The sequence below is a fragment of the Castor canadensis genome, chromosome 3 (genome assembly GCF_047511655.1).
Source record: "Castor canadensis chromosome 3, mCasCan1.hap1v2, whole genome shotgun sequence".
Classification (NCBI taxonomy): domain Eukaryota; kingdom Metazoa; phylum Chordata; class Mammalia; order Rodentia; family Castoridae; genus Castor; species Castor canadensis.
Window position 1 is genome coordinate 159317435 of NC_133388.1, and position 15514 is coordinate 159332948.

At 38.3% G+C, this 15514-nt stretch overlaps 2 protein-coding genes across 3 annotated transcripts in view; one reads left to right on the forward strand and one right to left on the reverse strand.

The window, feature by feature from the left end:
* Positions 1–372: 372 nt before the first annotated feature.
* Positions 373–14167, reverse strand: Rida (reactive intermediate imine deaminase A). Of its 2 annotated transcripts, XM_020177519.2 has the most exons (6): positions 14034–14167; positions 5400–5505; positions 3840–3894; positions 3376–3444; positions 2049–2104; positions 373–1065 (listed from the first exon to the last, which is right to left on the reverse strand). In XM_020177519.2, exons 1-6 carry the CDS (start codon positions 14096–14098, stop codon positions 1003–1005), a joined length of 414 nt encoding a protein of 137 aa, XP_020033108.1. In that variant the 5' UTR covers positions 14099–14167; the 3' UTR covers positions 373–1002. The 2 variants fall into 2 exon arrangements, with proteins under 2 accessions (XP_020033108.1, XP_020033109.1); XM_020177520.2 differs by lacking the exon at positions 3376–3444.
* Positions 14097–15514, forward strand: part of Pop1 (POP1 homolog, ribonuclease P/MRP subunit) — a 40810-nt gene continuing 39392 nt past the window's right edge. Inside the window, exon 1 of the mRNA XM_074068895.1 lies at positions 14097–14364. Coding sequence (XP_073924996.1) covers positions 14097–14364 — 268 coding nt within the window. The remainder of the gene's footprint in view (positions 14365–15514) is intronic.

A 15514-nucleotide genomic window follows, 5' to 3' on the forward strand; every position in this document is an offset into this window, starting at 1 on the left:
ATATTCATGTTGTAGCTGTCTAAAATGATGACAGACTTTGGAACAGAGTATGGTGGTGTGCCTCTGTAGTCCCAGCTGCTCAGAAGGCTGAGGCAAGAAATTGCTTGAGCCCAGGAGTTTGAGGTCAACCTAGACAAAGAGCAAGGTCTATCACACTTCCCCACAAAGAAAAAGAAAGCTTTTAAATAAACTCAAAATAATTATAAATAACCTGAATTCAATAGGTAAAAATGTACAAAGTCAGACAAAAACTGTGAAATGAAATAGTTGAGATTTACCTTCACAGTTTCTTCTCCCCTTTCATTAGGTAATATGTTTTCCTGTATAAATTAAAACTGCTGAAAACAGTAATTGAGCAAAATCACACCAAGGGAAACCTACATGCTTATTTTATTTCCATTAGAAAAATACTTCTATATAAAATTTTGGTTCACTTTCTTCAAATTTGAATATTTTAATTTTACTCATGACAGCTAAATATTTCACATCATTAAACTAATAAGATTTAATTGAATTACTGGTGCTCTTTATTACTTCCTAGGAACAATACCTTATCTTCCCTAGAGTAAGTCATCTTTTCCTTTAAGTAACTATGTAATTAGTGTCTCTTCTCTCACATTTAGCAATATGAGTTATGTAAGTGTAATTTATAGCATTCATAACTGGATTCATTAATCTTCAATTCTTGTCAAATTTCCCTATGATATGGTATTTCCGTGATAACCAGATTTTTTAAAAATTATTTTATTATTCATATGTGCATACAAGGCTCGGGTCATTTCTCCCCCCTGCCCCCACCCCCTCCCTTACCACCCACTCCGCGCCCTCCCTCTCCCCTCCACCCCCTCAATACCCAGCAGAAACTATTTTGCCCTTATTTCCTTTGTTGTAGAGAGAGTCAGATGTTTTAATTACACCTTACACTGCCCAACATCAATTGTAAAAATTAAGATGTTAATTTAAAGACAAGATAGAAATTCCAGAGACAAACACTGGGTCCACTTAGAGTGATGCTGTTGTAAGAGGTCCTTGGACAGCTATTGCTTCAATCTCAACTTGGCTTCCCTGTAAGGAGAATAAGGAAACAATATTTGAATCATTTTGTATAGAACAAGAGAGCTAGGTATTAATTGTTAAACCATATGCAACTAACAGCAACCTAGTATCTTTATCATTCAACTTTTCAAAGAAAAGGAATAGGGAAAATTCACTAAGAACCTACAATAGGTCAAGTTACCATGCTAGGCACATTCATATACATGAGCTCATTTGATTCTCACAGCAGCCCCATTAGATAAATGTTCTCCTAATTCATAAAATGATGCACTGAAACTTAGAAAGGCTAATTAACTGGTCCCAACTCACAAAGGTAAATAGCAGAGGTTCAAGCCCATATGTTATGATTCCAAGTTCAGAGTTCCTTCTACTACACCCAATACCTTAATAAGTTTGATGGTAATGATCATTCCAAGTAATAACTGACTAAAGCAATAAATATGCCACTCTTAGAAGATACATTTTCTTCAGTGGAAAGTTTTAAGTGGCAGGCAGTAAGAGCTGCTTCTTTATTGGCAGGAATATCATATCACTAGGAGGCAAAGGAAAAGAGCTTCTAGTAAGAGAATACTAAAACCAGAATGGTAAAATATGTGTGCTATTGATTCAGAGAGTATTTTCCTAATGGAAGGTCTACATTCTTTTTATAATAAAGAATCTAATAATAGCCAAGCGAAATTTTTATCACAGAACTGGCTCAAATTTACAGTTTCTGAAGGAATATTACAATATAGCTGTTCTTGTACTTTTTCTCATGATTTAAGTGCTCTGATTCTGTTCTGCTCATATGTTGCTTTGTAAGGTGTTATAATTTTTTTCCCCATGCATGGAATATAAAGTGCTTACTTTTAGTGTTTAACTTCCAGTACAGCAGGGACTGTGTCCTTTTCTTTATTTTTAAATGTCCTTCCACAGCACTTAGTTTAAGTATATTCAGAAAACAATGTAGCAATTTAAAATTGTATGCATTAGTCATTTTCAAGTGTACTTACTTTGGGCAAAGCAGCAACCTGGTAGGCAGCTCTAGCGGGAAAATTCCTCTTGAAATCTGAATTTAAAACAATTTCATTTTAATTTCCAGGTACTGTACTCCTATTTAACACTGCAAAATCAATAATCTGGTAAATTCTTCATGCATAGTCAACAAGCAACATTTCAGAAAAGAAGCTCACATTCAGATTTGTTCGATAAAATATTTTGCCATATGATTCCTATGATACTTACTACTTTTCTGAATGTCTTATCTTTCTGGGAAAAAAAAAAGAATACATATTGACACTTTGGATCTTATTTGATGGGAATGGGGTTTGGTCTTTAAAGTGATACATACATAAACTTCAAATTTATATCTTGAAGAAGACACAAGAAAATGAGTTGTTCCCAGAAAAAGGACATAGAAAGCTGGGGAAAGGAATGGGAGGGAGACTTTACAAGTATTACCTTCTGCACTTTTTCAACTTTAGCAAAACTATGAAAAATATTAATTAGTAATTAATATACTATACCTAATAATTGCTATTAAAATCTTTTAAGATAAAATTAAAAAGTGGTATTTACAGACCAGTTATCTAAATAAGGAACAGCTAGCCCTCTATCTTCAGCAATTTTTGCAAGTACTTTCTCACTAACTTTGCTCTTCTCTGATCCTTTCTTCTGGGGAGTATAAGCAATGATGCTTTTTCCATGTTACACCTTTGTCTCATCCCACCAGATGAAAGGGACCCTATTTTTCCACTATGACAGCAGTAGTAGCACTTATTCAGTGCTCTCAACATGCCAACATAGGTGCTTTACAGGTTGTAGTAATTCATTAATCACTCCAACAACCTTATAAAGTAGCCATATAAGGTGTTTTATATATGAGAAAACCAAGGTACAGAAATGTTAAGTAGGTAGCTAGTGATTCTGAGAGAGCCAGAACAAAGATGATGGCTATACCGTATCTGTGTGTATAAAAAATTTTTAGGGGGGCTTTAAAAGCCTAAGAAAGATATAAAAAAATTAAGCTTTAGGAAAGCAGATTTGTAAGGGACTTTGCATATTATTTTAGAGAATGCAACAGAAATATAATTTTTAGGACAAGGTGACACTTCTATAGCATCTCCTGTCTTTTTTTTTTTTTTTTTTTTGAGACAGAGTCTCGTATGTAGCTCAGACCAGCCTTGAGCTCTTGATCCTCCTGCCCTAAGATCCCAAGTGTTACAGGCATGCGCCACCATGCTCGGCTTTTGCCACTTTCAACTGATAATGGACACTCTTTATATTAATGGCTTCGTTTCACTTTAAAACAAAAAGCAGGAATAAAGCTAAATTACTTACACTGTTTGTAGATTTCATTGACAGTCCCAAAGTCATTTATGTCAGCCAGTAAGATAGATGTTTTGACCACTAGAAGATACACAGATTTTCACTGGACTTAGCTATCTGGTCTAATCAAAATTAGAAAAACATGATTCTGTGACTGTCTTGATTAAAAGGTAAAGGAAGAAGTGAAGTAGTACAATGCTGTTTCCCAGACCACTAAAACAACTTTAAAAAGCAACAAAGAAATGGCATGACATGATTACTAGATGACATGTGTTCTTCAAAAAGACCAAGGAGCTATCAAACAGAAATTAATAGTGCTGGGGGAGGCGGTGGATCAGAGGTAGAGCACATGCCTAGCATGCATGAGGCCTCGAGTTTGCTCCCCAGCACTGAAAAAAACCAAACCAAACCAAAGCAAATCAACAAAACAACAAAGCCCCCAGAATCTAACAGTGGAGTAAAATCAAGTTGCTTACCATTAGTGAAGTCACAGCCTGCAGCTTTCAGAATTTCACCTATGTTCGTAAGAGCCTGTGAACCAAGGCAAGGAAGGCACTGGTGTTATTTTAAAACTTTAATTAAATTCTACCAATCGCCTTTTACTAATACCTCCTTAAATAACTCATGTTGCAGAAAAATTCTCCTTACTCTTTTTAGGATGCTTCTACACAAGTCAATTGTTTTTGGTTTTCCTTTAGTGGAATGATTTTTGTTTTTTTTAAATACAGTGAAAAGGTCGTTTCCTTTTGTGAGTAAAAAGACTGGAATGAAGCCCCTTCTACATGCTAAAATGTATTGATTTTTCAGGCAATATCCATTAAGCTGAGGCAGAAATAATTTGTAGGACTTGCCACTTTGTGTCACTTCAACAATGAAATAATAAGCATAAAAACAAGTTTTTAAAGTAATATGTAATGTTAAAGGGTTATTTTTCCTTTTTCTCAAAAAACAGTATTAGTGAATTACGTATAGGTTTAACACTCTGGCCTCTGGAAAAACACCAGTGTTTTTTTTTTACCCTAGCCTTAACTTATTCTTTTCAATTTATTCTTCCTCCCTACTTTACTGATGATAACATTTGATTATATGTTTTTAAAGAAGTAATTGAAATGTGTACTGTGCAGATAAGGCAAATAATTCAATAGCTATAAAAAAGCATATATAGTGAAAAGATGTCTTCTCACCCTCCACTCCCTAGAGGTAAACCATTATTTCCCATTTCTTGTATGTTCTTCTAGAGACAGTCAATGCTCATACATAAATGTATATTTTCTTAAACACACAGAGATGTGCACATAGTAGCATATTGCACCTGCTGGTCTGCATCTTGTTTTAATTTTATTATCCAGCCATTTATCTTAGAGATTTTCCCATAAAAATTTAGTTGTATAGGTCTAGCATGATTTGTTCAGTCAATTTCTTATGGACATTTAGGTTGTTTCCTATTTTGGGTACCACAAAAGACAGTGAATGCATTAAATTGTAATTTAATTCTATTTTGGATTACAATTGTATTCCCTCCCACTTGCTCATAGTAGGCAAGTGTTCTACCACTAAGCTACATCCTCAGTCCCCTTTAAAAAAAAAAAACAACACACTCTATATAACCTTTGATATTTTTCTCTTGCTAGCAAATGTTGACTTTTTAACTTCTGTGATAGTGACATTTCTGTGGTAGGGGGAGGGTAGGTCAGTGACTCTGAAAATAAAATTTCCCAATCTACGTGGAAGTGACAACATGCTATTTGACCTTGATAATACAGGTTTAAAGTCATCTTAGTTATAAGCAAGTGTAATCTCTTTTTTTTAATTTTTATTTTATTCATATGTGCATACAATGTTTGGGTCCTCTTTTTTTTTGGTTGATAAAAGACTCATTGCATTTCCCCTTAATCAAAACTGTCTAAACCAAGTAGGAAGCAGCTCAGAAAACATTTGCCTGTTTATTAAAAACAAATCGGGCAGATGGATTGTTAATTGCCTAAAATATTAAAAAGTAGAAGAAAAAGGAAATTCAAATGTGGAAAATGACTTACTTGTTTAGTTTCTTCCATTACTCCTCCTGGTACAAGCTGTCCACTTGCAGGGTCTATGCCTACCTGTCCTGAAATGTATATGGTCCTGTCGACTTGCACAGCTTGACTGCAATGAACAAAAAGTCAGTGCATACATACAATATAAATACAGTATGAAATTCAATGCTAAAAGAGTAATTTGATAGACACAAAAAGTACAAATTGTAAAATAAAATGATAAATTGGACTTCATTAAAATTAACTTGTTTATCAACAGACATTTTTAAGAAAATGGAAAAACAAGTCACAGACTGGGAGAGAGGTTTTTGTAAATATGTATCTAATAAAAGACTTACATCCAGAATTTATGAAGAATCCTTATAACTCAATAATATGGAAGACATATAGGCAAATGATGTGAACAGATATTTCATAAAAGGAGACATACAAAGAACTGAAGAGCACATGAAAAATGCTCAATGTTATTAGTCCTTAGAGATACACAAAAGAAACTGGAAGCACTGACAGAGATGTAGAGCAACTTGAACCCTCATCTATTGTTGGAAGGAATGCAAAATTTTAACAGCCACTTTGGACAGTTTGTCAGTTTCTTAATAACTTAAAACACATTTAATATACAACCCAGCAGGTTTTTTTTCCCTCCCTAGGCAGCTATCCAAGAAAAATGAAAACATATGTCCAAAGAATTGTTCATGACAGCAAAACAGAAAAACAAAAACTGAATCATTGATAAATCCAACTGAAGACTAAAATCTTTTTGGATGTCACTTGTATGAAATTCTAGAAAAGACAAGGTAACCGCAGCAAAAAGTAACTGGCTATCTGGGGTAAGTGCTGGGTACTGAACACAAATGGACAGGAGAGGATGTTTTGAGGATGATGGAAATGTTCTAAAACTTGGTTGTGGCAGTGGATGTATGACTATATATTTACCAAAACTCATGGAACTCTTCACTTAAACTGGGTGATTTTTAAAATAAGTAACTTGTATTTCAAATACAGCTGTGAAACCAAAAAAAAAAAAATGCCAGGTGCACTTTAAAAAAATAAATAATTCTCAGGCAAGATTAATCACTGCTGTTGAAAAGTCAGTTAAAAATGTGCTTTTGAGGGTACACTTCAGTACTACAAAGTGCTTACTTTTGTAATTGAATTTTTCTGTGATGAGGATGCTAAGTTTCAGAATTAGGATAAAAGCACAAGAAAAAGAACACATTATCCTGACATCTGAAACAAATGTCAAACAAATTCAACTTTTTTTCTTTTTTTTTGGTACTGGGGTTTGAAGTGAGGACCCTGTGCTTGCTAGGTAGTCACTCTACCACTTGAGCCATGCCCCCAGCCCCAATTCAACTTTTTATAGTAAATATATTACTTTGGGAATAAAGACGACCCCTCTGTTTTTCAAGATGCTGAAGAGAGAAACTTTAATACAAATTTTTACTTAGAAGGAAAATTTGTTTTACTATTTTTAAGCTTATTTAGAAGCTTGAGCCTTGTTATTTTAATCATTTTCCTCTAGCTCCCATTCTTCTGTTTTCCAACATGCCTTTAAAACTTTTTCTTTCTTCAGTGCTAAAGATTGAACCCAGGGCCATGTACATGTGAGAGAACACATTCAGCCAAATTTTCTTTTTATTTCATTGAACTTTCCTTGGGTTGACCACCTTTTTTTTCCCCCCAGGAAGGAACACATTCAAAAATCCAGAAAATATACCAAAAAAAAAAGCAATTAAAAAGTCTCCCTTCTATCCTTGTGTCCCTTTTGCTAAGTTCCTAGTGATTATTACAGATTATCACTGTTCTGCTTTATGGATTCTTCTGGTTTCTTCATGTACATATGAACAAAACATGCTTATTTTCTCCCTTTTCTTACATAAGATATGATTTCTTTTTTTGCAGTCAATGAATATTTATTAAGCCCATAGTAAATGGGACAGAGCTACAAAATGGGCCTCTGCCATCTGTGTACAATTCACAGCACCCATCCAGGATCGTTGCCTTGCTGTTTCTCCTCAGCTGGGCACATCCCATTCAATAGTGTAGTAGTTGGCTTGTTCAAAAGTTTGAGTCTTCTTAGAAAGTAGTGGCTAGCACAGGTCATAGCTAATGGGGACTTTGCTTCATTTTAAAGATACACTGTGCAGACTCATTGCTTTCTGTGGAGGTACTGATCTGATCTGTGGGCTCACTGGCTTCATCCACAAAGCTGGAGTTGACCATCTTGACATCAGTAGAGAATTCAAAGGTGTGTGTGTCTCCATTGTATGTGCCCATAGTGGTCTCTTGAGTTTGCAGTCTGTTGTGGGTCAGTGGTTGAATCTTCATCTGTGGTTACCTCTAGAGCAGTGGTTACGACCACTTCAGAGGTGATCCCCACACTAACTCTGGTTCACCAGTAGAGTCTAGTTCACTGGTTGAGTCTAGAGGAGCTGCTCTGACCCGGTCCAGCCCTTTATGAGGTCAACTCAAACCCACAACAGGAATCAGAGCTTAGTCACTCAGGTTCCCAGGCCCAGCAGGACTCTCTCTCTCCAAAATATGATTATCTTAAGCACTTTTTTATACTTGCTTTTTTCAATCAACAGTGTATCATGAATATCTATTCATAGAATTCCTCATTCATTTTTTAAATAGCTACACAGCATTTCTTTACACGGATATATTTTATTTAACTATTAACCTTTGCGTCCAATATTTTATTATAAATAAAGCCACACTGGAAGCTATCAAACACACACACACACACCTCTCTCTCTTCCCCTGAGAAAGTAATTAAGCCTCTTTCCCTTGAATCCCAGGGTTCCTTTTATAAATGGCTTGGTTTTTTTTTTTTTTTTTCTGGCAGTACTGGGGTTTGAACTCAGGGTTTCATGCTTGCTTAGGCAGGTGCTCTATCACTTGAGTCCTGCCTGCAGCCCTTTTTTTACTTTAGCTATTTTTCAAATAGGGTTGGCCTCAGACTGCAATCCTATCTATGCCTCCAATGTACTTGGAATTAGAGGAGTGAACCACCATAGCTGGTAAAAATGGCAGTTTTAAAGAAACTGCCAGCCTTTTTCATGCTAGGTAAAAGATCCCATATTAAGTTCTAGTTAGTCCTGGTCTCCTATCTCCCAGAGTATCTTTGATTCTAAACTCCTTGAGGGTAGGGATTAGTGGCTGACCATCCTTCTGTAGCAGTGGAGTGCCTAGGTGAATATCTGCACACAGTAGGCATAATATAACTACTTCATGTTTTGTTCTCTAACCACGTAGCAGTATCAACAATTTTGGTTGTCAACGACTATCTTTTTTAGCAGGACCTGCTAGGTCATAATGTGGGGTTTGGAGAGCTGAAAATAGACTTACTAACAGGATTTAGAAAGGCTAGGAATTCCTTAAAAAATATGAGGAATTCCTTAAAATCAAAGGAGGAGGTGGGGGGGGAGGGCCGGGAGAGAGAAAGGTAAGGGCAATGCAGGGGGAGTGTGAATGAACATGATGTACTTTACATGCATGGATGGAAATAGGATAATGAAACCCACTAAAGATTACTTAAAAAGAGAGAGAGGGAGGACAAGAAAAAGTAACAGGGGGTAAATCGATCAACAAACATTATATGCATGTATGGACATATCACAATAAAACCCCTCTATAGAATTAACATATGCCAATAAGATAAAAAAAAGTTTAGGAGTTCTTCTCAACTGTCTGGCTTTCACCTTGGTCCTCAAATGTGTAACTATGGAGCTGGTTAATCTGTAACCTTTTCAGGTTGAACAGTACCATTAGCTAACAGTATTAACTGTCCTGTGGAGAACCAGGCCATCTGCACTAGGTCCTTTTTGTTTTAGCCCATATGTATTATCAGTTATCAAAAACTTTATGATGGCAAAAAACTGCTCACATTTACTTCTGGAATATTAAAAGTAAGCACTGGAACTCTGAGACTATTTAAGCTGTGCATTACCTCTTAAGAAAGTTAAAGAGGTTTGTTCACAAAAATAACTTGGATCCTTGCTATCTTCTAAGCATACGAACCCTAGTATACATAGACAAGTTGTTGTTCGGTGTCAGAAAATTTAAAAGTGTATTATTCTACTCCAAGCCCAAAAGGTAGAAAAAGCAATGCAATAGCACTGTGATGTTGAAATCTCTCAAGGCTCTGTCCTTGAAGTATGTTGAAATGCATGCGTGGAGCTGACTAGCTGATTAGTGACAACACTCCATCTGGCCCAATGCCAGGGACTTAAAAGCTGACCACACTGAATTCTTTCTGGAGAGGACCCAGAATTTTCAAACGTGTACTCAACTACAAACTCCCCATACAAAAACTTTGTGTTTCCAATGGTTCTTAAATCATGTCCAATTCGCTTTTATCAGGGCATGGTCAGTTATAGTGTGTTTTTTCCTTCAATATAAAATATTGAAAATAAGGGCCATTTTGAGTGGCCTTTGTTTTGAATCCTTTGCATGCAATGTCCTGGAAAGTCTCCGCACCACGGAGTCGACGGAAGGCTGCTGTCACACTGGCACATTCCTCTGTCCACGACTCCCCTTTTCTGTTTGCAGCTATATGATGCAGCTACCACCTCCAACTCAGTCAGGAATGAGGATCAGAGCGTTTCTAAATAGGCTGGGTGAGTTGTATGCTCTTTTAACAAGCTTCAGGACAAAGCGTCTTTTATTACCACTTGATTTTTGCTAATGGTGGGTTTTGTTCTGAAGTAAAAAAGTTATTCTAAATGCTACCACTGGGTGATCGAGGGATAGGGACTGGGGCAGGAGGAAAAGATTTCTATCCGAATTACTATCAGGATTCTCTTCTTGAAAGGAATCTGATTTTTTTTTCCATTCAAAAACATTCCACGGCTACTCATTACATGCAAAATAAACTTCATAACTTTCTGTTTAGCATTAGAAACCATCAGCATCCGGATTCCGTTACAATCTAATTTTTATTGGTCACTTTCTTTTTGCTCTGGTTATTTTTGAGATAGTCTGGCTTTATACCCATGCCCACCTGGACACAATCCTATTTTAGGCTTTCTGACACAGCTGGTGGTGGCACCACCATGCCCAGCTTTTTTCTGTTGAGATAGGGTCTCTTAAACTCTTTTGCCCAGCTAGGCCATCCAGATCTCAGCCTCCCAAGCTAAGATTATAGGCACAAGTCAAAGGAGTCCAGCTCCACAAAAATCTTATGAAGTGCTGTTACTGTTATGTCCACTTAGAAGATGAAGAAGCAAACTAAAGAGAGGTGAAGTACTCTGCAAGGTCACACAGTTAAACAGAAGCAAAGCTGCCCCAGTCACATGCAGTGAATCACAGTAAGGAAATTGTTCCTTTTTCAATTCTTCCAAGCTGGGGAGAGCAAACTACATGATTCAGATTGAGCTTTGGGGCCCAATGCCCAAATTCAAATTCTGTTACACCACTTAGTGGTGTGACCTAGAAAAATGGGGACTGTAATAGCAATTGTGCACATGAAGCACTTAGAAAAGTGTCTAGTGCTGAGTAAGCATCAATAAACGTCAGCAATTGCTTTCAATCCTTCTGGCTACATTAAGGAGAAAAAAATATTAGGTTTAGGGAATATGTTTAAAGAAATACCATTTTTAAAAGTGCTGGGGATCAGATGCAGGGGCTTGAACATGCTATGCAAGCACTCTGTGAGCTACATCCCCAGAAACATCACTTTCAACAAAAAGAGAGCAGGCTGAAGGTTTTGAGTCAACTGCAATAACTAACTAGAATTGAGTTAAGAGTGCATTTGCCCTCACTCAAGCCATTCCCACTGTTTGGAATGTCCTTCAACTCCAGGGCATCCTGTTAACTTAAAAATCAAACTTTACAACACTATTTTAGAACCAAACTTAAGGACTATCTCTCATAAGGAGCCTTCCTAAAGGTTTTTTCTTTTTCTGCCCCAAGTTAGAATCAATTTTTCTCTTCCCACTCCATTGCATTTTATTCCCAACTCTATAATAATTACTGTTCTGCCACAGGTGAGTGCTATTTTTTTTGGCACTGTGGAATAGAAGGAGCAAATGCTGAGTTCAAATCAAGCTGTCACTTATAGACTATCTAACCTTGGGAAAGCTGACTTTAAGCCTTAGCTTTCTTTTTGTAAAATGAAGACAGGAACATAGAGAAAAAGATGGCTGTCGTGGTGCTCAGCATATAGCATGACTAAGTGAACATTTCAGTCCAGTGTGAAAGACATTCACACTGGATTGCTTCTTTTACATTTTTTTTTCATTTTTCTTTTATTATTCATATGTGCATACAAGGCTTGGTTCATTTCTCCCCCCTGCCCCCACCCCCTCCCTTACCACCCACTCCGCCCCCTCCCTCTCCCCCTCCTCAATACCCAGCAGAAACTATTTTGCCCTTATTTCTAATTTTGTTGTAGAGAGAGTATAAGCAATAATAGGAAGGAACAAGGGTTTTTGCTGGTTGAGATAAGGATAGCTATACAGGGCATTGACTCACATTGATTTCCTGTGCATGGGTGTTACCTTCTAGGTTAATTCTTTTTGATCTAATCTTCTCTCTAGTACCTGTTCCCCTTTTCCTATTGGCCTCAGTTGCTTTAAGGTATCTGCTTTAGTTTCTCTGCGTTAAGGGCAGCAAATGCTAGCTAGTTTTTTAGTTGTCTTACCTCTCCTCACCCCTCCCTTGTGTGCTCTCGCTTTTATCATGTGCTCATAGTCCAATCCCCTTGTTGTGTTTGCCCTTGATCTAATGTCCACATATGAGGGAGAACATAAGATTTTTGGTTTTTTGAGCCAGGCTAACCTCACTCAGAATGATGTTCTCCAATTCCATCCATTTACCAGCGAATGATAACATTTCGTTCTTCTTCATGGCTGCATAAAATTCCATCGTGTATAGATACCACATTTTCTTAATCCATTCGTCAGTGCTGGGACATCTTGGCTGTTTCCATAACTTGGCTATTGTGAATAGTGCCGCAATAAACATGGATGTGCAGGTGCCTCTGGAGTAACAGTCTTTTGGGTATATCCCCAAGAGTGGTATTGCTGGATCAAATGGTAGATCGATGTCCAGCTTTTTAAGTAGCCTCCAAATTTTTTTCCAGAGTGGTTGTACTAGTCTACATTCCCACCAACAGTGTAAGAGGGTTCCTTTTTCCCCGCATCCTCGCCAACACCTGTTGTTGGTGGTGTTGCTGATGATGGCTATTCTAACAGGGGTGAGGTGGAATCTTAGCGTGGTTTTAATTTGCATTTCCTTTATTGCTAGAGATGGTGAGCATTTTTTCATGTGTTTTCTGGCCATTTGAATTTCTTCTTTTGAGAAAGTTCTGTTTAGTTCACTTGCCCATTTCTTTATTGGTTCATTAGTTTTGGGAGAATTTAGTTTTTTAAGTTCCCTGTATATTCTGGTTATCAGTCCTTTGTCTGATGTATAGTTGGCAAATATTTTCTCCCACTCTGTGGGTGTTCTCTTCAGTCTAGAGACCATTTCTTTTGATGAACAGAAGCTTTTTAGTTTTATGAGGTCCCATTTATCTATGCTATCTCTTAGTTGCTGTGCTGCTGGGGTTTCATTGAGAATCTTTTACATTTTTGTATCCCTGAAGTACCTGGCTTATGATAGACATTCAACATAGACACTATAAACTATATTTTAAAAAGGAAAAGGGGAAAGATAGTTACTGGATACATATTAGTGAAGAATTAAAAACAAACAATATTAGAGAAAAAGTTTCCAAGGATACATAGGATATGATCCAATGGTTTTAAAGCTGACTTATTTTTTAAAAATCAAGTTTTAAGGGCTGGTGGAGTGGCTCACAGGTAGAGTGGTTGCGTAGCAAGCATGAAGCACTGAGTTCAAGCCCCAATACTGCAGGGAATTCAAGTTTTAAGATGGTCATGGGACCAGGCATGGTGGTGCACTCCTGTAATCCCAGTTATATGGACGGAATAGAAAGGAGGACAGAGATCCATGACTCAAGTGGTAGAGTGTGAAGCTAATTTTTTTAAAGATGGATATGGTGGCACATGCTTGTAACCCCATCACTTTGGAGGTGGAAGGAGAATTGAATGTTCAAAGCCAGCCTGGCTACGTGAGACTCTTCTTTTTGTTCCAAGTTTTTTTTTTTTTTCCTTAAAAAGTAGATAACCTTTCTATTTAAAAGCACTTATGACAAGTGGAAATAAATGCACACAGGTAGATTTTCTGCCCAGTATACATACATTTAGTTAAAGTATGCAGAAAATTATCTTCGTTGTGATTTGCATTTGATTTTATTAGTGGCAAACAAGCATGGACAATGAACCCATAAACACCTCAATACATTTCTAATACATGTTGTAAAAACCGGGGCTTGGGTAGATGAGCAGGGATTTGCTAAGCATTTCTGTGAAAAGAAGTCAAAACACATCTGCTGACGGGATTTACTCCTTTGAATTAAGAAAGGGTTAGAACAAACTTTATGGTAAGAGAAAAAAAGCCAGTCACAGAGAACCACATATCGTATGATTCTATTTATAGGAAATGTCCCAGACAGGTAAATTCATAGAGACGGAAACTAGATAAATGGTTGCTCGGAACTGAGAGAAGAACAAGGAATGAATGGGCATGGGAGTTGTCCTTCAGGGCTCCCGCAAACCACATTACCTGTAGGCACCAAGAGGCACTGGAGCTTTCGCAGTGCTGATCACCTTTCTGACCAGGGACGACATGGTTAATCCCGTCTCTCGCAGGCGCTCGGGAAAAAGAAGGCTTACGGGCCTCTCATCATACAGACACCCCACGCCCCGTTTCCGCCCGAGGCGTCCACCATGCTCGCGAGGCATGCTGGAAGTTGTAGTCTGCGCACGACTCCCGGCCACGTGCAGGAAACGTCGGATTGGCGCATGCGCTCTTCAGCTTACTCGCCGCGCTGTGCGCCTCCGCGCGTTGCAGAGACTTGTCATCCCGACCCTGGGAATCCTCAGAACGTCTGCAGGTAGGTCTTGAGGCGCTGGTGCGAGGGAGTGTGTGTGGTGGCCTCCTCCCCGGACGCTCAAGCCCCGGCCCTGCTTCCTTGCGCATCTTCTGTCCCTTAAACTGCTGGCCGCTGGTTTCTTGACTGCAGCCGGGGGCCTCTCTTCCAGGTCCAGAACCTTCTGTCGGGTGCACTCCTGCCTGCAGTCATTTCCCCGCAGTGACCTGCCCGCGGAAGCCATCCTGGGAATGGATAGTATTCTATCCCTCTACCACCTTAAAGATACGAGCTGGGTCATTAGGGAGACCACGCAGAGACAGGGCGTTGTCTGCCTTCCCGCCCGTCCAGTGCTTCCCGGGCTGCTTCTCCTCGGATCTGAACCGAGTCCTAGTGACTGGGCTCTGGCAGGTCATGCTGTGTCAGAACCGGTTGGATTGAGCTCTGGATTTCGTAGTCTGTTAATATATACGTTAATATAGGCACGCCTCACTTCTCCATTTATGCGTGCATGTGCACATCAACAATTACATATTAAAGCCCTACGTTGTGCGTGACAGTCTGCTAAATGCTGGGAATGTGACTGAAAAAAGGGCTCCTTCCTGTTTCCAAAATGTACGAGAAGAAAATTTTGATCCCTTTCCATTTTGTCTTACATAGTGCTGAGGTTTTGCTTTGCTATTTCTAGCTCTAGAATCTTTAGTTCTGTTTCATTGGTTTAGGGCTCCAGCCTGGAATAAAAGACCTTCCATTCTGGCCTCCCCTAGCCTGTTTCTTTCATCCTTTTCTACTCTTATTACTTATCCAGAGTCCTCACTACTGTATTCACATCATAGAGTCCTGAATGTTCTCTCCATCCAGATTACAGCTAACTGAAATTCTGTTTTCTTTTTTTTTAATTTTTATTTTATTCATATGGGCATACAATGTTTGGGTCATTTCTCTCCCCTTCCCTCCGCCCCCTCCTTTCCACCCCCTTATCCCTGGCTACCTGGCAGAAACTATTATGCCCTTATCTCTAATTTTGTTGAAGAGAGAGTATAAGCAATAATAGGAAGGAACAAGGGTTTTTGCTAGTTGAGATATGGATAGCTATATAGGGAGTTGACTCACATTGCTTTCCTGTGCGTGGGTGTTACCTTCTAGGTTAATTCTTTTTGATCTAACCTTTTCT